Raw genomic sequence first — 24859 nt, 5'->3', positions numbered from 1 at the left:
CAGAGCTTTAAAAATTATTGAACAAAAAAAAATTATTTTAAGTGATTCCTACACACAAATCTACCATAAAATATAGTTTAACAGCCAGGTCAATCTGTGCTGAGAACCTGTTAAGCTAAGTCATCTTCAGCAGCCCAGACAGTGTCTGAAGCCAGGGGAGAGAAGGGTCTCTTCTAAGTTCAGAAAGGGTATATATGAATGGTTTTTAGGATCACAGATTATTAGTTTGTTGGTGCTGGAAGGAACTTTAAAGGTAATCAGCTAAAATCTCCCTGTTTTACAGATGAGGAAATAATGAATGAAGCTTGACTTCTATCTACTTAGCAGCATGTACAAACCTGGACCCATGTCTTGGCAAACACTGTTTTTGGCCAAGCTGTTCCATATCTTCTTCTTTATGACAGTAAATCTCTTATCACATTAAAAAGGGACTTAGTCAACTGAGTCTTGATTTCTGTCATAGGCAGATTCCAATGTCCTGACGATCTCTCTTTCTATTTCTGAATACAGGCCACATCTTAACTTAGCAGAGAGCCAAGAGGCTTTGATCTCAGTAATTGCTCAAGTAACTGATGCCTAAAAGTTAATTTTATTTTTTGATCACACCACAAGGCATGTGGAACTTCTCTGACTAGGGATCAAACCCATGCCCCCTGTAGTGGAAGGGCAGAGTCTTAGTCGCTGGGCTACCAGGGAAGTCCACAATGCCTAAAAATTAGTTTCAGAATTCAACCCATCTTACTGCAACTCATCACTCAATAAAAATTAAATTAAATTCAATTTTTAAAAAAATGAATAACACCTCCAGCTAGGCATTATGTCCTGTGACCTGAAAAAAATCCAGCAATAAACATTTTCGACTATTTGAACAGCACGGGCAGAGAACTGACCAAGTTACTCAACTCTGGACCCAGGATATTTTGTTCCAGACTCCAATAGATCAAACATGAACATTCTGATAAAAAGAGGGCCTGGATGAAACACTGAATGAATACATATCATGTGTTGTATTTCATGCAATTTTTCCGTTAAGAAACATAACATAAAATCCTGACCTTTACCCCTAGCATCGGTTACTCCATGGTTTCTATTTACAGGTACAGATGAGAAATGAAATTTAGCCAGTGTTTTAACCTAATGGAATGTTCTACAATGTTAAGAAACAAATTTACATGCAGGCATTTTTTCATAGCCTTCTACTCCTACTTGACTGGGGAGAAAGGAAAACCATTTAAGTAAAAAATATTCGATTAATGATTAGACAGTGAAATGAGAAAAGGGTGGGAAAAGGAGGAGATACCAATTTAGGCTTCAGAGTATTAATAAACACTGATGTAGCTGTGTATTTTATAACACGGTGTAATAAAGCTACTCACCCGGATAGGTCTGTAAGGGCTGGCAGGCCCACTCCCCAATGCCACGGCCATAGCAGTAACACTGGTACCTGACCCCCTGCAAATACTTCTCCCATGAGTCTCCAATTTGATAAAAGGTGCGGGTTTCTGAATCCTGACACTGATCTAAAATATACACAAGTAGAAGATTAAGCAGTCTTGAAAACTTAAAGTAACAAATTTAAATTTGGTGTGCTAGAGCACAGATTCTTAGTTTTAATAAAAACTTGAAACTGTCCGTACAAATACAGCAGTCCAAAAATGTTTTGTTCATATCTTATACCTTACTGGACAGTTAATGTTCAAAAAGTACCCACTGGGAGGAATAATTAGCTTTCTAAAAGAATAACATTTCTTTTTTTTTTTTTTTAAGAATAACATTTCTAAATAAAAATGTTAAGATTTATTTTTCAGTATATATTGACAACCTGAATCTTAATTTGAGAAAAATAAATTAGATTTTATATTTTACCCATCTTAATTCAAACAGTTTACCATTTGAAGAGCAAGGATAAAATATCACATGGATATTTTGTGGATAAAATGTGGATGACTTAATTTTACATATAAATGAACTGAGCCAAATTTCAACTAGTGAATAACTTGCTGAGCAGCTTCTAAGAAAGCCTCTCAGACCTCTCACAGCTTTGGCAATCGCAGGTCAAAAAAACTCATCTAATCAGTTTGTTTTCTGGGTGAGCAACATGTCTCTGAGTAAAGGAATATTAATGGATTACCTTAAAGCTGGTAACACAGCTCTTTTAAGGCCCAACCCCCACTATTTGCTTAGATCTATTAAAAGGGCAGCCAAGAAAAATAAGGAATTGGGGAGGGAGATATTTACTGGCATAATCATTTGTCCACATTATTGCACAGTCAGCAAAGCAAAGTTCTCTTTCAGACATGAATTATCTTTATGATTCAGAACCAAAAAACAAATTTGTTTCAATTAAAGTAAACCTTCATGTGTTAACCAAATTCAGCAAAAATCAATGACTACCACTCTCAAGTTTAGATATTGGTCCAAGATTAGAGAAAAGACTTTGCCAAGCTCTCTGCAGGCCATGATCAAAGTCCAGAGCCAGTTTCAATCAAGTAATATCAAAGAACTCTCCTTATCTGAAATTTGCTAGCTCTACTCAGTGTTCAAATCCAGCTAGAGACACGAGGCTACTTACCAACAGGATCACACTTCCACCGACCCCGGCCCTGACCGAAGCAGGTACAGTTCAGCATGTGTCCCTCTTCGTGGCGTTTGTGGAATGTGTCATTCACATTGTAAGTGATGCCATCGACGATGCACTGATCTGTTTAGGAAACAGTGGGATGGGTGGAGAATTTTTAAGTTTCACTGATGAAATAAAAGAAGCTACACTTTTCGAAGCATATAATTCCTTCCACTTAAGTAGCGACATCTTCCACTAAAATAACTTTTCTACTGGCATAGCATAAACATTTTTTTCCAAAGCTTAGTCAGTACTACACTTCTTGCAAAAAAAAAAAAAAAATTCTCTCTTAAAACTTGGACAGATTAGAGATCCAAGTATATACAACAAATTTTAACTTTCGGAACAAGTTCTTGCTGGGTTCAAAATGACCTTTAGATCTCTGCTTGTTACAATAAATAGGAGGCAGATTAAACATTCTAATAGGATACCCAGCATGATGCGATGGTCTCATCTCTGGAATAGCAGGGCTAGGGAGATACTTGGAATGTGTAAAAAGAATACCATAAGTGACATTTGGAAAGTTAACAACAACAACAACAAAAGCAGGCCAACTCTGTTGTCAACTTGCTGAGATCCTAAGAAAGTACTTCCCTCTCTGGGTCTCAGTTCCTTCCTCTGTAAAATGAGGAGTTGGTCTGGATGCCTTCCTAGTGTCCTTTTCAGCTCTGCAACATCATATGTAATTATCATTAGACCTGGACTGTGTCATCCATCGGGCACCATAAAAGGAGAACAAGTCCAGGCCAATGTCAACACAGAGGCTACATGGACTATTTATTAGCCCAGAGCTCTACCTAAGGCTTATTTTTCAAACCAAAGAAATAGAAACACTAAAATAGTTTTAATAGATCAACAACCGTTATATCATACACCAGGGTCCAAAGGGGGAAAACTAGAGTGAACAAAAGAAATAAGTCTCTATGTCTTTGTCTCCTTGAATTAAATAAAGGAGATCTGCCAAGATCTGATTTTAGAATAGCATGGTCTCTTTTCTTTACAAAAATTGCCCCGTCTTTTCTAGACAAGAATCCAACAGCATAACTACAAGCTAAAAGGATCAAGTGATATCAAGTGATCATGTTCTATTCTTTGAAGTCATCTTTTTGGCTCAGCCTAAGTACTTACATCCCGGGAATGTTTCAGAATCTTAGAAATGCTCTGCCAGATTTTCTTAACTAGCTGTCTAACATGCAAAATCTATCCAACACAGCAGACTAATGGAGTGGCATTGCATACTTTTCCTGCTTTTGGTAAAGCACAAGTTTTCACAAAGAAGTCTGCTTCTCTGTATTCTCTGTCCTCTCAACTATTTTCATTAACAAGTGAGCATTACCTCGGAGCTGAGAGTAGGCGACACACGTCCATTCTCCACGACCATTTCCAACACATGTGCATCTCATCATGTGGCCCATATCATGCTGTTTGTCCCACTGGTCTCCAATGCGATACATGACCCCTTCATTAGTTGTACAGATTTCCTCGTGGGCTGTTTGGAAACAGAAGGGAAATGCATTACTACATAAATAGATCACAAGGGCTGAAATGTATGCAATATTATCAGTCTGGTTTGGTGATCCTAAGAACTCTCTTAGAAGGAAATCTTCTGTGCCTCAAAAATTCATTGAGCTCTACCAGAGAGAGAAAACATAGTCCAAAGATGAGGTTTGTTATGGGGAAAAATTACAGTATGGTTAAGCGATGTAAGCCACAATTATGCCTACCCATTCAAGGGGTTTGCAATGTTCTAGACGTCTGGATTTGACTACTGTCCCCTAATATTTGCTAGTTTGTTTATTCTAGATCAAAGGGAAACAATGTATATGGGTATAGAATTGTAAGTTAACATGTGTTTTCCTTCTAAATCCAAATTTTCTTTTGCTGAAATGAGAGGAATAAAAGTAAGCATAGGTATTAATAGTTTCCTTCTGATGTTCCATTGCCTCATATTCACACTTGACAGAAGCACATGGATTCTTAATTCTACTATCAGAAAATCAACTGTAGTCAGTCTAGTGGCTCTCGAAATTTGAAAACAAAAGGTATTGGTTCTCCTTTCTTCATTTACGCAAACTAGAGCACCGCCTTTTAAGACAAGATCCCTATTGATTGGAAAATACAGAGTCTGGGTCATTTTGGTGTTTAATAAGTGATAGAGCTTATTCTAAAGCTGTATGTTAACACTGCAGATCTGTGACTGCAGCAGTCACTTCAATGTTTTAAGCTACTCAGTTGTGTGTTTTTTACAAAAGACACACCTGTTTAAAAAAAAAAAGTGTATTTCCAGACTTTTAAAAAGTACCTTTATTCAGTGGGATTTAAAAATCATATAAGCAATTATATAATTCCTATACTTTTGAATAATTATGTAATTCTTATAAATCATATGAATAATTATATATTAAATATTTGATTACATACAGATCATGAAGTTTTCTGCTATCTAATAATAAAGTCTTAATGCGTGAAACAGAAGTAAGCCAGACATGATTCTTCTGTCTTACTCCACAAACGGATGCCTACAAGGGCTTCCTCTTACCAGCCATGGGGCAGAATCCAAACTTCTGGTCAGCATCATAGTTCTGCGTGGTTCCACACCATTTCATGTTGTCCCTCCTGCCCTCAGAAGTACAGTCCGTGTAGTTGTGGTTATTGTACAGGAAAGGGAAGTGGCACAAGGCCCCATTGGAATTTCCACCTCGAGTCTGAACCAAAACTGTCCAAAACAACACACATGTCAGAAGAAAAAGACTACAGCTGAGCTCTCCAATGTACAGTGGGGAGTTACTGTGACTAAACTAGCCAAGTTTCTGCAACTAATTCAGAGTGTGTCTCAGAATAAGAGATGTCTAATAATATAGTTCTAAGCCTCCTTAGTGTATTCACCTTCACCTTTCAAGCAGATTTAAATCCACTTTTTGCTCTCATTTTTCCAGCCAAAAAAGATTAAATGGTCGCTTTGAATAAATCATGGTTTTAGCCAAAACAAAAGCAAGAGCACGCAGGCCTGCCTCCTGTGTCATCTTCAGGCCTGTGGGAGCGCCTACTGATTTTCTCATACAAGCATCTTTAATCACATAATGATCCCAATGTGTCAAAAATAAATGCACTGGAGGGCTTTTCCCTTGGTGTCATTTCCCAAGACGACTGGCAAATTTGGGAGGATCTTTAACTGTGAAGCTAGTTCCATGTCTCTTGGGTCCAGACGACACAAAGGTGGTACTTCTCACGTGGAGCCTTGAAAGGAACGCCCAGCTTGCCAGCCAATATAAATGGAGCCTGAGAAATGGGGTTTCCTCACTGTTGTGGTTTCCCTTGGGATACTCACCAGTATGGTCTGTACAGAAAGAATATTTCTGGTCTTGCTCATAATTGGAAGTTGTGCTGCACCAGAGGTGTCCGTCCTGCCGTCCTTCCGTCGTGCAGGAGTAGAAAGTCCTGCCGTTGTAGGTGAACGGGAGGACGCACGGCTCTCCGTTGGAATTGCCGCCATAGGTCTGGGTTACAGCTACAAGCATAACCAAAAGGGTCTCAGTAAACATAGCTGCCCTTGCCCCTCACTGTTATTCCTTATTTTCAGCTTAACTGAGACTGACCTTGTGTCCTCAAAGGGGGGGAAAAATACTATGAGTATGACCAGCTATAAGTATTAACCAGATCATAGTGTTATCAAAATACCTTACGCAGAAAGCCACATTTTTGTGTGGGTAGAACAACACCTGAGTTCTTCTTCTGACATCCATAGTTACCACCTCAGCTGCCATGCCTCAGTTTCCCATTTGCAAAGCTATTGGGCTGGCCAAAAAGTTCATGCGGGTTTTCCTCTAAGGTGTTACTGAAAAACTCGAATGAACTTTTGGCCAACCCAATATATTACTACAGGTTAATTAAGGATGCTGCTCAAGTGATCCTGGAGGGGTATATATGGCTCTGTTGGTGCTGTAAGAATTCATACATGAGGCTGTACTAGGGGAAAAGTCAAGTGCACCAATTATTATTGCTACAATTACTACCACTTTTATACCCTGGAAGAGTTTCATCAGGTTGTTGAAAGAAGTTTACATCACAAAGCTTCAGAACTTTGGGATTTACAGTACTAAATAGGGATGGATTAGTTTACTCAGAAAGTAATCTCCTGTAACATTTTAGACAGATAAAAATACACAGCAGCTTAATACTCACTATAGCAAAGAAAACACATAGATTAAAAAGACTGAAAAAAAATATATCAAACGCCAGCCATGGTTGTCATCATAGGCTGGTAAGGTTATACACTTTTCTTGTTTTATTGTTTTACATTTTTTGGGAAATGAATGTATTGCCTTTCAAAGTCTAAATAATAAGAAAGTTATCAGTCCTCTTTTTAAAAAAGATAACGCAGACCTGTCTCTTGGCAGCTGACTCCGTTGCCCAGGCAAGTGCAAAGCATTTGCTTATTCCCTTGTGTCTTCAGCCACTGCATCCCCACAGAGTAAACCACACCGCTGTCTGTGACACAGTGACCATACGGAGGCGGCTGAGGATGAGGCTGGGGCTGGTAGATGGCCGTTTGGACATTAGTGAAGGAGCCAGATCCTGAGGACATGAGAAAGAAAAGTCACAGAGCTGGTTAAGGGAAAGCTACTTCCTGGAATAATTTTCTGGAATCTTCAAGGTCTCATCCAGATGACTCTGCAATCCGTCTGCTTCCTGAGCTGGGATTGGAAAGAAATGCCCCTCCCTCTTTGCATTAGCTTTGGCACTCAGCCTAAGAAATAATCCACAAGAGGCTACGCAGTGTTCTCTACCTTCCAGCTTACCTGGAGTTACCAAGAGTGTGTTTCCAAATCACCAACATTATTCTGCCACTCCACAGAGCAGGTACCTTGGATGACTGCTTACTCAATGTCAGCGAGCCAAAGCCCATGACTTTACAGACCTCTACACCTAACCTCTGATCAGCTGACTTCATTCTTTCCGTTTCATTCAGTTCAGACCACTTCATCCTTTGGTCTACGCCTCATCCGCACTGAGCTTCTCGTCATTCCTTCCTGTACCCTCCACTGTCCCCAGGCTTTTCCCTTGGCCTGCAATGGTCTGTCTCACCATCTCTTAGCAGCTCCCACTAGCCCAATATATCTGGGCATCTCTCTCCCTGAGATTATTTTGAGAAGTCTCTGCAGCTCTGCAGCAGACCTCTCGCCATCGATGTAACTCTGAGCTCCTCAACCGTGCCCTGGGCAGCCGTATTGGATTTTCTATTCACTACCCCTCCTCCTTCCACATTTCGTTTCTCCAAAGATTATTTGGGAATTCTGTTGTGGTTTTTTTCCTAAAATCAATCAATCCTCTTAAGACAGCTTTCATTTCAGAGTAAGACAACTGAATATGCTGATCTTTTCTTTAAACATAGAAATCTGTTCTCTTAGGGGTCAGGCCCAAGGAGGAGCAGAATTAGAACTGAAGCTAGAATGACTGGTAGACTGAATTCAGCCTCTCTCTAAGACAATCCTCTTAAGAAAGCTTTCCTTTCAGAGTAACACTGTAACTCAAATACTTGATAGACAACGGTCCCAAGGACACACATATCAGGGGAACATGGCATCTGTTTTCATACACCCCACTTGGAAGAGTCACAATGCAAAGGAATATTGAGCTTCTGTAGAAGAAAGTTTTTATTGGTTTAACCCCATTGTTTCTCAAACTTTTTTGAACAACAGAGCCATTTCAGTATTCATATTAGTAATAATAATAAAAATAGATAGCAATCATTGAATGCTTACCCCTGATTAACCTTAACTACATTTTTCAATTTAAACTGCTTCAGTAGGCTGAGATTTATAATTGTTTCTTTTTTAGGTTAGCAGCAATTTTACTGAAAGTAATCAAATAATCAAATAAAATAACTCAAAAAATGTTATCAAATTCAATCTTGTTCACCTTCCTAAGTGCTCCATGGCAAGACGAAAACTCATTGAAAGGAGGAAAATCCAAGTAAGTAATTAATACTTTTTGCTAAATGACCTATTGATAAAAGACTAAACAATAATGCTAGTGCACTGTATAGTGAAAACTTGATAAAACAGAGCAAGAATAATAACAGAAGTACATATTCTTGACTGACCTCTTTCTTTAGATTCTTACAAAACAAGCTATAATGCAAAGATCCTAGTCTTGTACTAGAAATAATTAAGGAGGAAGCACAAGATATGCAGAAATAATTGAAACTTATTTTTAAAAAAAAGCTTAGATATTGTGTCATTCCTTTCCACATCGAGGACTCCCCTGAATTCTTCAAATTTGAAAACCAACACATGAAGAAAATGACTGTGCATTATTTTATGGAATGCAACAGAGTTTGCTGGAGCATGAAAACCACACATGAAGGATTGTTTCCACAACCAAAAGAACAGAATGTCAGGGTAAGGAGATATATTCCATTCTAAAAAAGAAAAAATGTGCTGTTCCCCCTTTTCCCAGCAGAAGAATCAAGGGATCATGGAACTCAGCAAAAGTTTCTCATTTCCATTAAAATGTACTTTAGATATTCAACATACATACACAAGGGTATGTATATGAATATCCACATGTGTATCGATCTATAGATCTCAATGTATTTATTTATAGCTTTGTATATAAATCATGTAGGTTTCATGATATTAGTAATTTTTCTTGGCCACCAGTTTAACCTCTTGGGACTAAAATTGGATTCTTGCCCCAAGATCCATGCTTATTTAAGTTTAAAAAACTTGAGACATTAAACCAAGTTTTAACTAACAGCCTGCAAAGGAACTCGGCTTCATAGTCACACCATCCTTGAAGGGCACACAGGGGAAAGATGGCTTTGCGGAAATGCTCTGTGCGAGGTACCCCCGGCTGGTCCCGGCCCACGCCTCACCTGCAGATGTCGTCTGCACCGAGGAATGCCTCTCACACTTCCACTCGCCGCGGCCATTGCCCGTGCAGATGCACTGGAGCAGGTTCCCCCGGTTGTCCTTCTTGCTCCAGGTATCCCCAATCCTATAGGATGTCCTTGTGTCCTGATCATTGCACCTGTCTGTGTCAGAAAGGAAGCGTTAAAACATGTAAATCAGTTTGAGCTTGGCAAGCACTTGATGCCAACCTAAAATAAAAATAGAGTTGCTTCTAATAAGGACCTACTGCATAGCACCGGGAACTCTACTCAATACTCTGTAACAAGTCTATAATGGTGGTGGGTTAGTGGCTTAGGTATGTCCAACTCTTGAAACCCCATGGACTGTAGCCTGCCAGGCTCCTCTGTCCATGGGAGTCTCCAGGCAAGAATAATGGAGTGGGTAGCCATACCCTTCTCCAGGAGATCTCCCCAACGCAGGAATTGAACCTGCATCTCCTGCATTGCAGGCAGATTCTTTTGACTGAGCTAAATGATCTAAATAAATGATCTAAAACTGATTCACTTTGCTGTATACCCAAAACTAACACAATACTGTTAACTATACTCCAATAAAAAGTTAAAAAAAAAAAGAATACAGTTGCTTCAGGTTTGGTAAGCTGTTTTTGGATGATACTTTCATATCCAGCTGTGGTGCCATGGGTGGTAAACTTTGGAAAGATGTGATTGCATTTAAAACAGTGTGAAGGAAGCTATATGATGTAGTCTAGTTCCACTCATCTGTTTGCCAGAATGCTGTTTTTCACTCATTAAATTTTCATTTAGTCATTCAGTTCATTAAATTTGATAAAAATCTTTCATTCATTACATTTTTCCACATTGTTTATTTGACCAAATTCATCCCCTGGCTTTCTAGTCTTCCATCTGTATCCTTCTCTGGCTCTTTACAACCTGCGTTATCATAGGGGATTTTCTTTAGAAAACCAGAAACAATTGGGAGGCAAGTAGGTCTCAAAGGGTCTCAACCAACTGCCCCAAAGGAGCTATTAAAAGATAGCAGCATCTGTTTTTTTCATTTGCTATGCAAAACAATTCAAGGCACCACCAACTTCTCTGACTAAAATATTCTCTCCCTCGGTCCCACCCCACCCCCTACCAAACACAAACCTATTTAACATTACTAACAAAATGGCATGTTTTGAATTGCTCATGGTGTTAACTCTTTAATGGGAAAGTGAGATTATTAATATAAAATAATGTTTGTTTAGTCACTAAGTTACGTCTGACTCTTGTGACCCTATGGACTGTAGCCCACTAGGCTCCTCTGTCCATGGGATTAGACACCAAGAAAATAAAATGATAATTTGTAACTAAATTACCATTAGTTTATGATTATCTGGCATATAAATTGTTTCAAGTATAATCCAGCTTTGCCCATATGCTGCAATGTGATAGGGAGGATTTGATTTGTTTGTGAAACAGAACTACACTGGGTTAGATAAAAAATAATTAGTTAATGTTAAGTTCAGACAAATACAGACACATATTGATCTCCCACCACAGTAGAAGTCTGAATAACGATATCATTGCTGGTGACACTTTTCCCCAAATCTCCAACCAAGTGTTGTCTTCCCCTGAACCTCCATTGTACTATTTCAGTATCTGTCTCAAAGCGTTTAATTCTGTTCTTTGTAGAAGATGAATATATATAGGCCTTTCTCATCATCCTGACCTACTTACTAAGTTCTCTTTGACGAGTCGGCTAATGTCCAGTTCATTTTTGCATCCCTACACCATCCTGAATAAAGTAGGGACTTAACAAAATTTCATGGAAGAAATAACTTTTCTTTGAGAAGCTTTTCCCAACCTGTTATTAGAAGAGCTCTAAATAATAGATAAAGAGTTTGAGTCAAACATCTAACATGTCTTAAACTAAAACATTGCCGCTGAGGTCTTAGAAATCTGATAATCATAATAAAATTTTAAATGCAAAAGAACTGGCAAGGTGCTCAAAAATAGTTTAAATTGCTATCACTGTTCAAGAGAGATTATTTTTTGCTTGCAAGAATTCAAATTTGGATGGTGAACATGATGAGATGGTTAGATACTTTCAACTAGATAAGACATGTTCAAAATATTTAGATTTGATTTTAAATGTATAACACCAATAGTTGATGGCTGTTTTGCTTCCAAACTTTATAGCTTGACATTTCAAAAAAGGAACATTGAATCCCTAAGGCAAAAAGTAAGGCCTCGGGGCAATCTTAGAAGGAGCTACAGAGAAATACCAGTGTTTCTTTCAAAAACTTTCAAAGTTTAGCTTCTTCACAGCACTAATAAACCTACAGAGACACTATCCTTAACCCCAGAATAGAGGTTAAACATAATAGGTTAAACATAATTTAACCTACGGGATAAGTAACTTTTATTTTCATCAATTTTGCTAATGTATATGCCTTACTTAAATGTCAAGCATAGAAGGAAACCCAAAACTTTAGAGCTTTGCTCCTCTCTATGTCAAGAGCATTCTCATGCCCAAAGATGCATGTGCCTGTTATTTTAAAGATTTCTTTGCTACTTAGAAAATATCTCAGTGATCACTTAGATGAAACATTTGCAACTTATCTTCGGGTCCACAACACATTTAGCATTGAAATGAACATTAAGGTTCTTTCTCAGTAGGTGATAACCTAAGAACTAAGCTGTTTTGTTTTAATTTAGTCTTCGTTGAAGAAGTAGAATAAGTTGGTTACAAAATTTTTCTTGACATCCAAATGTTAGCATGTTGGTGGAACGGATGTTGTACGTGATCTCATATGACAATTCTCTCTAGGAATCCAGAAAACAATGCCTGACCGCATCTGTAACATACAGATCTAAAACGTACTTCTGGAGGTGCAAGTGATACGTCCACTGCCTTCTCCCAGGCAAGTACAGTCCACCATCATCCAGCCCTGATAAGGCTTTTCCCAGGTCTCCCCGACAACGTAGGAAGTGCCAGCAGCCTGATCAAAACATTTCTCAGCTGTAGGGAAATTTGAAGGAAAAACAGAAAAACAGGGGGGGGGGGGAGTTATTTCAAATTGTGCTGTTTCCCTGTAATTTACAGTATATTGTGTAAGCAAAAACCCAACCACATTTTTTTAAGTGGTACTCTGTTCAAAAAGGAAGGCACGCCCTGTAACTAAGCACAGAGCAAGTAACCAAAGTGAAAGGAATCTCTAGCCAAGTTGGCAGGCAGAAATTCTGTTCTCCTAATAAGTACACGGGCTGTACATTTTCAGCTAGTACTGTTCTTCACACCAGTATTTTGAGCAAAAAGGGATCTATGTGCCTCCTGCGGACCTATGAATCTCTTGCATAATGAGACTAAATATGCAAAATTCCAATCTTAATTAAAAATGACCAATTATGAATGCCTGCATAAAATGACAAGAAAGCTATTTAAAATTTGGATTTCTGTAAAAACAGAGGCAACACAAAATAAAAACCTCTGCATTAGAGAACAACAATCAGAATAAAATTTATAGCCAGAAACTCTTAGATTTGTATCTATAGATTTCAGCTGAAGATTGACACCAAAGGAAACAGCAATTTTTGACAGAAAATGTCCAAGAGATGATAGAACACACACCATATGGTGTTTATATCCACTGTGTTCCAATAAAGAAAGATGTTAAAAGTCTCTTTTTTTTTTCTTTAAAAAGCTTACATCTTGACCAAGGAGAAATCTGAGAACAGATCTTGGAGAAAACAAATGACTTCTTCCTAAATCTTTCAACTTTATCTTAAGCTTTGAAAAAAAATGAAAAGACTTCTATTGATATATGTATGGTCAGTCATGTCCAACTCTTTCCCAGCCCATGGACTGTATGCAGTCTACCAGCGTTCTCTTCCCCAGAATTTACAGGCAAGGATAATGGATACTGTTCGAGTTGCCATTTCCTACTTCCAGATCCAGGAATCGAACCCAGACCTCTTGCATCTCCTACACTGTCATGCGGATTCTTTACCAGGGCGCCACCTGGGAACCCCTAAGACTTCTATACATGGTTGGGAATTTGAACTGATTCCTTGAAGAAGACTATGGATTACACAACATTTCATTATTTTAAATAAAATTCTCAGTCTCTTATCTTTTTTATTGGAAGGCAGGTATCTTGTCATGTCAATTTTGATTCAACCCAACATTTTGACTGTGTATCCCACCCCCATTTATCCCCAAGTCACACACCTATGGGCTTGCAGGTCCATTCTCCTTTCCCATTACCCAGACACACACACTCTAACATGTAACCACCAGTCTCGTGTGGTCTCCTCCAGGTGTCACCAATCTTGTAGGACTGACCCCCTTCATGGCAGCGGTCTGTTCAAGATAAAAAGCAAATGTTACAGACAGTGGGACAGAAAATAGTTTTAAAACAGAAAAAGTCTCATATTTCAACCCTTTTGGTTAGCCAAAGAGAGTAGTTTTCCCATCAGGGACAGGGGAAAAGTTAACAGGTCTGGTCATTTGGGGTCCTTCAATTGAATGTCTGGTTTAAACACAATGGGAAACCACAGAGGAAATCTGAATAGCAAAGAAAGGAGTCATAAATCCTGGATCCCCAGAGAGATCACAGGAAATTGAGTTCTAAAGCAGAAAAGAAAGGCTGCCAGGCATGGCCTCCACACACACATAGTGGGTTGAGCCTGAGACTAGTTCAATGCAAAAGGCACACTAGACCTAGAATTCCAGCTTTCAGGATGTGGAGAGTCCGTATTTCACCCTAGGATAGAAGTGTCTTTTTGATGGAAAGCAAATAGATGTATACACAGCAAGTGTGGAAATCTGGTTAAACACAAGGACACATACAAAGGTTAAACTGTCCACTATATAAACACTATGGAACACTGACTCTTAACATTTACCAATAATCTTGGATAAACTCTAACATTAAATATAGGACAGGCTGATTGGACTTATTCACAAGAGACTGATTTGTCTTTTCCAGAAGGCTGTACATCATGCTTTTTCGGGGTGGGGGGGGGCTGCCGCTTAGTTCCCTGACCAGAGATTGAACCTTCACCCCCTGCAGTGGAAGCTCAGTCTTTACCACTAGATTGCCAGGGAAGTCTGATTTGTCTTTTGGACTGAGCCTTTAAGAGACTTATACAACGATGGATTAAAAAACACTAAATGCTGCGTTAATAGAAGCTATTGGTAACCCAATGAATCATACTGGAAAGTTTGACTTAGCTAAACTAGAATTGCTGAGAGTAAGTCCAGATCCCTAAGTACCTTGGAAAATTCATTCCACATTATTCCTAGGAACAGAGAGCTCTGCTGCCTGGTTATAAACTACTGGTTACAAAGAAACCAGGCTGTTTCTGTGAGATCCAAGCCGTGTGTACATTGCTAACAAGACCAGCAGAGCACACAACGGCTAATTCATTCTTCATGACCATCTTTCCAATCACTGCGGATCACTACATGAGCAGTCTGGCTTGAAGATGCCTAGATAACATAAAATGGGCAACTCCTCTAAGAATGGGATGGAACCCAAGAGATTTGCTTGGTGAGGCTATATACGTATGTGTACACACACACACTCTCTCTCTCATAAATGCACACAGACTGAACACGGACTTCACCTGTGCTCAGAGCCACCTTTCAGAGTCACAGGAACCAGCTGTGTGGCCGGAGAAGGGTGCCTGCTCACCTGGGATGAATCCCCACATTGGGAATGTCCAGTCATGGGTAACAGAAAATGACAGTGATGGGCATGGGGAGTTCACACTGTGTCACCCCAGCGTTACTGGACAGAAGACCACTCTTACTTGCAATGGTGCAGCTTATTCTCCCGCGCCCAGCCCCGATGCAGGTGCAGTCCCAGATCATGGAGTCCTTCGGGCGCTCGTAAGTGTCGCCCACCCGGTAAGTGTTCCCCGTGTACTTGTCAAAGCACGTCTCTTCAGCTGCAGGAAGAACGAAAGTCCATGTGAGCCTTATACAGGGAAAAACTTTTCTATTCCACTACTCTCATCCAAGGGAAAACCTCCTTTTCGATTCTGTGAGTAGCAAGGGACAAGTGGAAAGTTTTTAAAACCTGAAGTAGGAGATCTCAATTTTACCCTAGGGTCTAACAAAGCCTCAGTTTTCAACCTTTGACAAGTTCTCTAATTTTCTGGTGACGAATTTCCATTGGAAAGGATTCTCAGGCGCTTAGGGAAAAGCTATAAAGTACAACCTTAGGACCAGCTAGATTGTGAAGGAAGGACTTTAGATTCCTCTCTCTGGCTCAGAAAATCAAGCCAAGGTCCACTTAAAAATAAACAATCTGAAGAGCTCCCACCCCCACCCCAGCACTGGCCCTTGTTAATCCTACTGTTTCCATTTTAGCCTCATCAGTGGTTCTCTGCAGGAGTTGCCATAATTTACAAGAAATAGATCAAGGGTCATAAAGGAATGAGAACTTTGAAGTGGTCAGTGGTTTTATGTTGAACTGCAGCTGACAAATCGCTTGACAATGTACTGCCCAAGGTGTTTTCTGCCCTGTAATCTTACAGTCTAAGATTTGGAATTACTTTCTAATAAATTAGAATTTTATAAGCAATTCTTTTTTTTTGAAGGGAGAAAGAACACACATCATTCATGTTTTTCATAAAACGTTTTGGGAAAGTAAAACAGAAAGAAGACCCTAGAAACTACTTTGGGATATATTTGTTCTTTTGTTTTAAAGGTGAAAAGAACAATATAATTTGAAAAGCAAATATAAGCAGTTATTAAACCTTTTTTAAAAGATAATTCTATTAGGGAAATGGGATATGTAATTTTACTACTAATCCAAAATTTAATCAACAAGCGTTACTTCTCTGTTAGATTCTAATAACTATAATACTTAGAAGATAATAAGAACTAGGCAGGCTCCCCATCACTTACGTTCAGGCTTGGTCTCACAATTAAAGCCCCTGCTCCCTCCATAACAGGTACAGACCAAGGCACTGCCCAGGTAGGTGCGCTCCCACTGTTGGTTTATCTGATAGTGCTTTCCATTGTCATAACAACCAGCTGTAAGAAATGAAGAAAAAAGTCATTAAATTTGATCCTTCCTTTTTCCAAAGTATGGAATTTTCTTGCACAACTAAATTGATGAACCTAAGCAACAAATGAAGGGGGAAAAAGTTAATCATCAGAGCATCGGAAGAATTAAAAGCAACTAGATATCTAAAGAGTTAACCACGCATTTGCACACGTAGATATTTAGGTATTCCTTTTGTTTTTCTTTTGACTTGGTTAAATGTTATACAATGATGTCATTTCCATCTGGCCAGGGGTCTGCACCAAAGGAATGGAAACATTTTGAAAAGCAGATAACTGGGAATTACATTTTAAAACGTGCAAGGAATTTCGGTGCTCTTTGGGGGTAATAAGTCAAGAAGGGCAATGTTAAGCAGTTTCCATTAGCCAAGGAAAAGGGAGGGTGTGTCTTTGAGAAACTGGAAGAGGAATTCCAATCTCTGTTCTTGGAGAAGCATCCTGAGAAAGCATTCTGAAGCAATTACATCTCATTCAAAGTAGGAACAACATAATTATTCAGCTACTCTCCCCCCATCCCCATTTTGAAAGTATTTAACCAATTACTTAGTAACAAAGAAAATAAGCATAAGGACCACACTAATCCCAAAAATAAACGTTTAAAGGGGTGCATCATTTTTCTCTTTAAAGACGAGTTTTGGTTAATTCAAAGGAGGATGACCTGAGTCGGTACCAGCCCTGAGGGACATCGCTAGCTCCGCCTTTCAAAGCCTTATCTTACCTAAGCCCACAAAACCAGCCTGCTCAAAGCCAGTCTTCTATGCCCCCCTCTCATTTAGGAGTACACACAAGCCACCCGCGCGCGCGCGCGCGCACAAACTTCAGTCACAACTTTGGTTGGCTTTCCGGCCCCGTCCTGAGGCAGCCTGTTCCAGCCCACGGTGAGTACTCACGTTTGCTCTGACTGACAGTCAGCGGGGACTGGGGCTGAACTATCTGCTGCGCCTGTCTCCTGCTCTTCGAGGCTCCCGCGGAGGGTACCCCTGTCCCCAGGGACAGGACGGCCAGCAGCAGCAGCAGCAGCCCGGGCCCCGGACCCCCGAGCATCTTGAGACGGTGAGGCAACTTGCCACTTAAGTTTGGTTCCCTTCGCAACCTGCGGGCGAAGTCCCCTTCCAGTACCTCCAAGAGAGTCAGGGCTGGAGGATGGGGAAGGGGAAGGGAAGAGGGACAGAAGGGAAGGAGACGACGGAAGAAGTGGCTGCAGGTCCCCTCGCCCCGGCTCGCGACTAGGGCTCCCCCTCCTCCCCTTGCAAAGCGCAACCGGCGCGGGCGGCCGAGCCCGGAGAACCAGGGTTTATATGGGACTGTCCCTTCCCGCCCCCCGCGAGGCCCCGGGCGCCTGGGAGGAGGGACCGGCCGGACCCCCTCCCACCCTCCTCCAGCCGCAGCCGCCGCCGACCGCGCGCCCATTGGCCCAGGCTCCGGGTGACGTCAGGGGAACTGTGGGTTCGCCCTGAACAAAAGAGATGCTGATCGCCCGCCAGGACTGGGACAAGAGAACTTTTTTCGGTTTCCTTTGCGGTCGTCAAACTTTCGGGGGGCAGAGGGGGAGGGATGGGAGCGTCTGGAAAGGGGTAGACTGGGAGGAAAGGGAGGGGCTGGAGTCCCGTGTAGCCAAGGGATCGCAAGTCCATCCTCCCTACCCCCCGCTTCCCTTTTTAAAATATTTTATTGGGGTGAGGCGGAGAAGGGGGGAGTTCAGATTGCGTCACCGCCGGGGGTAGGGGGAAAATCTCCGCTCACTGGAGTGTACTTAGACGGGAAGGAAAAACCATAAAGTAGCCACCACCTTGCAGCTGTAGGAATGTAGGCTTTGCCGTCCCGGGGAGCGGCTAGCTTCCCTGCGGTTCCCTCTCTTGGGTCTGTGCAATGACTGGGGACTCACTTTGACTTCACAGCTTCTTGTTCAAGTCTTCTGCCTTTCTAAACGCAGTACCTGCTGGTTCCGAGGACGTTTTAACTGGGGGTGGGAGGTGGGAAAGGAGGAAGGCGACGGAGGGCGGAAGGGAGAAAGGATCCCTTTAATGAGCTTCTACTAAGTACCAGGAATTCCGCGGGGCGGATCTAGAGGGAAACTCGGAGAACGAGGTTTCTTTGGAAAGGACAGAGCAGCCGTTTGCTTCCCCTCCCCCCCCCCCCAAATATGCAAGAAAGTCTTCTTGTCCTGGGGATGGGATGCCTGTTACCACTGAAAACTGGAAAGTTGGACCGACCTTGGAGAGAGAAAGATCGTAATGTCCTTGCCCATGTTCACCGTTACACAGAACAGAGATCGTTGAGTCATTAAAGGTTGAGAAAAGACCATTTCCAGTCTTCCCTTCTTACAGTCGCTTCCTTGCTTTTATTTGGCGTTTTCATTTGGTAGACATCGGTTTCATCATAGAGTTCCCCTCCCCCAGCCCCGCTGCCAGATTTTTTTTTTTTCCAAGTGTTACTTTAAGAAATGTGGAAAGTTCCCATTTAAGATTTCCCAGTCTTTCCCTCTAAAGGCATGGGTAGAAAGGGAATTTGAGAAGTCGCTAGCCTTTAGCAACTCATCACATCAGCTCTTTTTACAGAGAAACACAAGGCACACTTGCTTTTTAAAGATCTTCAAAAGGAGTCCTCAACTTTCTTCAGCAACTCCTGAAAGATCTAAACTCAAAGTTTTGCCTCGCTCGTTATGTTAGTAGTGCAGACCTCCCATTGGCTTTGAAAATCTATGGAGGCTGAAAGCAGGTTTGTCTTTTTTCTGCACATACTTAGAGAAAAAGTTCCGCCTTTGGTAACTGCCATGGGTAATTCGAACTCTGGTCTATAAAATGCCCAACATCAAAGGTACAAAACTAACATTTGTTTTCGTTAACACAGGGACTTAAAGGGGAAAAAAGAAAACCACAGCAAATATCAGTTTCCTACAAGAAGTGTAAAATAACTTCCTAAGGCGTCTTTGTGACCAATTTTGCAAGTTGAAAGAATGCCACAAATTTAGAGTCCTGTCTGGGTTAGAGTTTTTTTGTTTGTTTGTTTGTTTTTTCAATTTCTCATCATCACTTGACAAAGCAGTCTTCTCTTTCACACATAAAAGAGCCCCTGTAAAATTCTTCATAAATTTCTGGGAAGCCGATGTTCCTTCCAAAGGGAAGGGTACCTGGAAATCAGGATGTAAACAAGATAAACTTGAAGCTAATGCTTTCTTAAAATATACAGATTCTGGGGGAAGGAAATCAGTGGTTAAAAAGTATTTTGTCAACCAAAGCCATAATAGTTTGACATATTTACTGTACTCAAAATACATAAGAATAATATACACATGAGGGCTTGGAGGAAATAGCCTAAATGACTTACATTTCAGAAGAAACTGATATTTCAGTTTGTTGAAATATAATTTGCTTAAGACATGGTATATTTGTAAAGTCTCACAAGCAAAAATATACAATATTCTGACTGAATGTTATAGAAATGGTTGACAGTTTACCCTTTTACTTAAAAGTGGATTTTTTTTTTTTTTTAACTTTGGAGACAGAAGCATTTTCTTAGTTAAGACAGCAAGGCTTGCTGTCGTATTCTTTCATTATCAAAGTTCCTTATAATTGTGTAAGTCTGTTATCTCTAGCTGGAGAGATAATTAAATCTCTCCATTCTAATCCTATTCAAACTAACGATGCCTAGTGTCCAAGGGTCTCTTGCACTCCCGTAAGAATTCTGAAGTTTATTTTGACAAGGATTGGTTCTTCAGCAAACAGTGTCCTCCTATTTGTAGGATATATCTTTGGATTTCTTTTTCTCATCTCGAATTGAGATAGAAAGTTGATTGATAGGTGGCTGGCACTGGGGCTGGGAATGGGAATCAGCTGTAAATGGGCATAAGGAATCTTGAAGGGGTAATGGAAATGAATGTTTTAAAACTAGAATGCAGTGATGGCTGCACAACTTGGTGAAGTTACTGAAATTCACCACGTTGTAAACTTAAAATGGTAAATTTTATGATATGAGTTGATTGTTGTTGTGTTGCTAAGTCATGTCTCTTTCGTGACCCCATATACCGGCGCCTTCCGGGCTCCTCTGTCCATAGGATTTCCCAGGCAAGAACACTGGAATGGGTTGCCTTTTCCTTCCTCAGGGATTTTTCCTGACCCAGTGATCAAACCCTCATCTCCTGCATTGACAGGTGGACTCTTTACCACTGAGTCACCTGGGAAGCCCTGGTATATAAATTATACCCCAACAAAGTTGTTTTTTAAAATATCGATTAAAGCATAGGATATCTTTAATCATTTTTGCTTGTACCATCTTCTGATTTTGTTTCAAGGACATGCACTCAAGTGGCAACAGCATATGCAGGGTAGCCTCATTTCTTCATTTTCCTAAGAGGAAATTTGCCATTAATAAAGTAGTAGATTCTTTCTTCTACACCAGCAACCTCTTACCAAACCTAGTACCTGTGTGAGGTCATGTGTGTGGTAGAGACAGAACATACATTCATTGACAACTGTGCCTGGCTTCTTCTTGGAAATAAGATTTTCTCAGAACTTAGGTCAAATTAAGTGTTCAGTAACAAAAAGGAACACAAATATTTCTGTGTTGGGGATATAATTTGGATGTTTTGTTATTGAAGAAGGCTAAGGGCTTCCCTAATGGCTCAGATGGTAAAGCGTCTGCCTGCAATGCAGGAGACCTGGGTTCAATCCCTGGGTTGGGAAGATCCCCTGGAAAAGGAAATGGCAGCCCACTCCAGTATTCTTGCCTGGAAAATCCCATGGACCGTGGAGCCTGGTAGGCTTCCGTCCATGGGGTCGCAAAGAGTCGGACATGACTGAGCGACTTCACTTCACTTAATGAGGAACATGGGCAATTGTGGAAATCTGAAGTGAATTGACTTCATTTGAGTTGAACATTATGGTTAAGCACAAAAGGAATTGATCAGAGCCAGTCATTTAGAGAAGACTGAAATTAAAGCAATTTAAGGAATAGTTTTAAAAGGCAGTTTTTTCCTAAGTGAAAAATGACTTTTCTTTAATAGGAATACACACATGGCAGACAATACCCATCCTAGTCAAATCCCTTTCCTGTTGAAAAACAAAATCTTATCCCTGATAAGAAATAACTTCTTGACCCCAAGGGTTATATTTAAATGAAGAGGGGCTGTTTTTCCTGAAAACCTTTGGCTTTTATCCTGTTCTTAATCTCTTTCAGTTCTGTTAGAGGGGAGGCCATTGATTAGGTGACCTTTGGAATTTTCTGCCTTAAGAGCCCGTAGCGTCTTTTACTGTTTCACAGTCTTCTCTGGGTAGGTTGACTGGACATAAATTACAGTAGTTTTGTTTCTTATCTTGATTTTATTTTTTGGGCATAAGTCCTTCACATCTTCCCTTGAAAACAGTTGAGTTTGCAAAACTGCTACTCATTAAGCACAGGTGTGAGAAGGAAAAATAAACTGCCCCATGGGCAGTCCCATGGGTGGAATGTCTGGACAGTTTGTCTAGAATTGACAGGGCCTTGAAACCGGGGGGAAAAAATACTTGATAAGGACATTAATTTATGCCTTGAAAGCTAGTCAGTTTTCACTTACTCAGCATTTTGTTTGTATTTTAAGTTATTTTATTATTTAATCAGCACTTTTAAGCCTTAATCGGTTTCCTTTGTTGCTTAACAGAAGTGCCCTTTTTCTCACTAGAGTGATGTACCTCCCAAAAGGCTTTGCAAAGTTGTCTTATTCATTCAGTAGCATGGAGCCAACTACCGGGTAGCTAGACCACTCACCCAGAACTCTATTACAGAACATTTCAGCTTTCTAGGATAGGCAGCAGTTTCTTGGAAAATATTTATTTTTGTATGCTGCTACTCCTTTTTCCAATTCTGCTTTATTTTATGTAGGTGGCTTTAAAGGTTTGTTTTGAAAGGCTGAAAAAAATTTTTTTTAAGATTTTTGGTATTTAAAGTATTTTTTATCTTTCTTACATTCACATACTTTAAGCATCTTGCATGCTAAGTCACTTCAGTTGTGTCCAACTCTTTGCACCCCTATGGACTATAGCCCACCAGGCTCCTCTGTCCATAGGATTCTCCAGGCAAGAATACTGGAGTGGGTTGCCATGCTCTCCTCCAGGGAATCTTCCCGATCTAGGGATCAACCTGCACCTCTTATGTCTCCTGCACTGGCAGGCGGGTTCTTTACCACTAGTGCCACCCGGGGAAGTCTCCTAAGCATCTTATATGAAGCTAACTTTATTTATTTATTCATTCACTTATTTTTTGGCTCTAGTGGGTCTTTATTGCTGCACGTGGGCTTTAGTTGCAGCGAGCGGGGGCTACTCTTCGCAGTGGTGTCTGGGCTTCTCATTGAGTTGGCTTCTCTTGTTGTGGAGCACAGGCTCTAGCCACACCAGCTTCAGTAGTTGCAGCCCATGGGCTCAGTAGTTGTGGCCCACGCCTTAGCTGCTTCATGGCATGTGGTATCTTCCCAGACCAGGGATCAAACCAGCATCCCTTGCCTTGCAAGATGTATTCTTAACCACTTTACCACCAGGGAAGCTTTGTGCAGCTAATTTTGAAAGTTGCCTCAGATGCTTAAAAACAACCATAAACATTATCTCTTGGATAAATTTTTATACAGACAATAGACTTTTGTGATATAGGTGGTCAATAGACACTCTTTCTATGGATTAAATTAGTTATTAAAAATTAAGGACTTATTCACCTGAATTACAGCAATGGAAGTATAATTATAACTATTCCTACATTTGTGCTGAACCATTTTCTTGATAAATTTTATTCTTTCATTAGTTGTGAAAATTTTACTGAGACGAAATGGATATTTCAAATTATTCCATGTTTTCATAGTAATAGTAATGTTTCATAGTAAACATGAAAAACCAAGGCAAGCTTAAGCACGTGGTGAACAAGTTCATAATGATATGAGTATTTGAAGAGAATTAAGGGAAGTTCCTTTAAACTGCTAGACTTTATTAAACACTTTCTCTGAGCCAGACTCAGTACAAAGTACTTTAATGCATTTTTTCATGTGTGGGTCACAACAAACTGTGGAACATTCCTAAAGAAGTGGGAAAATCAGACAACCTTACCTGTCCCCAGAGAAACTTGTATGTGGATCAAGAAGCAACAGTAAGAACCTTACATGGAACAACTGACCGGTTCAAAACTGGGAAAGAGGTATGATACAACTGTATATTGTCATCCTGCTTATTTAACTTATGTGCAGAGTACATCATGCAAAATGCCAGACTAGATGAATTACAAGCTGGAATCAGTCCTAAAAGAAATCAAGGCTGAATATGCATTGGAAGGATGATGCTGAAACTGAAGCTCCAATACTTTGGTCACCCGATGCAAAGAGCTGACTCATTGGAAAAAGCCCCTGATGCTGGAAAAGATTAAAGGCAAAAGGAGCCGAGGGCGGCAGAGGAGGAGATATTTAGATAGCATACTGACTCAATGGGCATGAATTTGAGCAAACTCCAGGAGAGAGTGACAGACAGGGAATCCTGGCATGCTACAGTCCATGGGATCACAAAAAGTCAGAAATGACTTTGCAACTGAACAACAACAATGCATTTTTTCATTCAACCATCAACCACGCTCTGAGATAAGTACTCTTATCCTCTTATTCTTACAGATGAGTATACAAAACTTAAAAATATAACAAATGAAGCTTTCTGAATCACCAGCCTTGTAGAAATTGTGGTATCACTTAATGATCTCCTTCCGGAATAAAGATCTGGGCAAAGCAGTTGACTAAAGGATTTTGTGGATGACTTTTTCAACATGAGACTAATGCATTCAGTAGGTGTCACACAGACATGCTAGCAATTTTCTCTGTTATATCCAAGGCCATTCTTTCTTTATCTTTTTTAATACTTTCATTATGTTTTATGAAGACCAGATTTTTCCAAAGCCAGTACCTCATAACTCTTAATTAAGCAGTTAACAGTTCTTCTTTCATTGTTCATTCCTGAATACTAGCATATGTACTGTGCTTGCTCAGTTGTGTCCGACTCTTTGTGACTCCATGGACTGTAGCCTGCCAGGCTTCTCTGTCTTTGGGGATTCTCCAGGCAAGAATAATGGAGTGGGGTGCCATGCCCTCCTCCAGGGGACCTTCTGGACCCAGGGATCAAATCCAGGTCTCTCTCCCACATTGCAGGCAGATTCTTTACCTTCGGAGCCACCAGAGAAGCCCATACTAGCATATAGCACAGTCAAAATCCCCTTCCCCTTCAAGGGTGAGTATCACTGTAAGATTGTCTTGCCACCCTGTTGACTGCTGCAGACAGTCTCAGAGCCCATCACGGCTGCCAATGAGAGG

General features: G+C 40.5%; 1 protein-coding gene and 1 long non-coding RNA gene across 14 annotated transcripts in view; one reads left to right on the top strand and one right to left on the bottom strand.

Annotated features, from left to right (window-relative positions):
- FN1 (fibronectin 1) overlaps positions 1–17826 on the bottom strand; it is a 69494-nt gene extending 51668 nt beyond the window's left edge. For 7 of the 13 annotated variants that reach the window (XM_043445310.1, XM_043445311.1, XM_043445316.1 and 4 more), the window contains exons 1-12: positions 17445–17826; positions 16396–16524; positions 15294–15431; positions 13708–13839; positions 12361–12498; positions 9498–9656; positions 7004–7195; positions 5949–6128; positions 5160–5336; positions 3957–4109; positions 2573–2701; positions 1377–1520 (exon numbers count right to left, since the gene is read on the bottom strand). In XM_043445310.1, coding sequence (XP_043301245.1) covers positions 1377–1520; positions 2573–2701; positions 3957–4109; positions 5160–5336; positions 5949–6128; positions 7004–7195; positions 9498–9656; positions 12361–12498; positions 13708–13839; positions 15294–15431; positions 16396–16524; positions 17445–17598 — 1825 coding nt within the window. In that variant the 5' untranslated portion in view covers positions 17599–17826. The remainder of the gene's footprint in view (positions 1–1376; positions 1521–2572; positions 2702–3956; positions 4110–5159; positions 5337–5948; positions 6129–7003; positions 7196–9497; positions 9657–12360; positions 12499–13707; positions 13840–15293; positions 15432–16395; positions 16525–17444) is intronic. The other 6 variants (XM_043445313.1, XM_043445315.1, XM_043445320.1 and 3 more) reach the window with 1 other exon arrangement.
- The window catches only part of LOC122426413, a 95852-nt gene continuing 88334 nt past the window's right edge, over positions 17342–24859 (top strand). Inside the window, exon 1 of the long non-coding RNA XR_006265158.1 lies at positions 17342–17432. This is a non-coding gene — a long non-coding RNA (uncharacterized LOC122426413). The remainder of the gene's footprint in view (positions 17433–24859) is intronic.

This window comes from Cervus canadensis, chromosome 24 (assembly GCF_019320065.1).
Source record: "Cervus canadensis isolate Bull #8, Minnesota chromosome 24, ASM1932006v1, whole genome shotgun sequence".
In the NCBI taxonomy this organism is placed as follows: domain Eukaryota; kingdom Metazoa; phylum Chordata; class Mammalia; order Artiodactyla; family Cervidae; genus Cervus; species Cervus canadensis.
The sequence above is the reverse complement of the archived record's forward strand: the minus strand, read 5'-3'. Positions and strand labels throughout refer to the sequence as shown.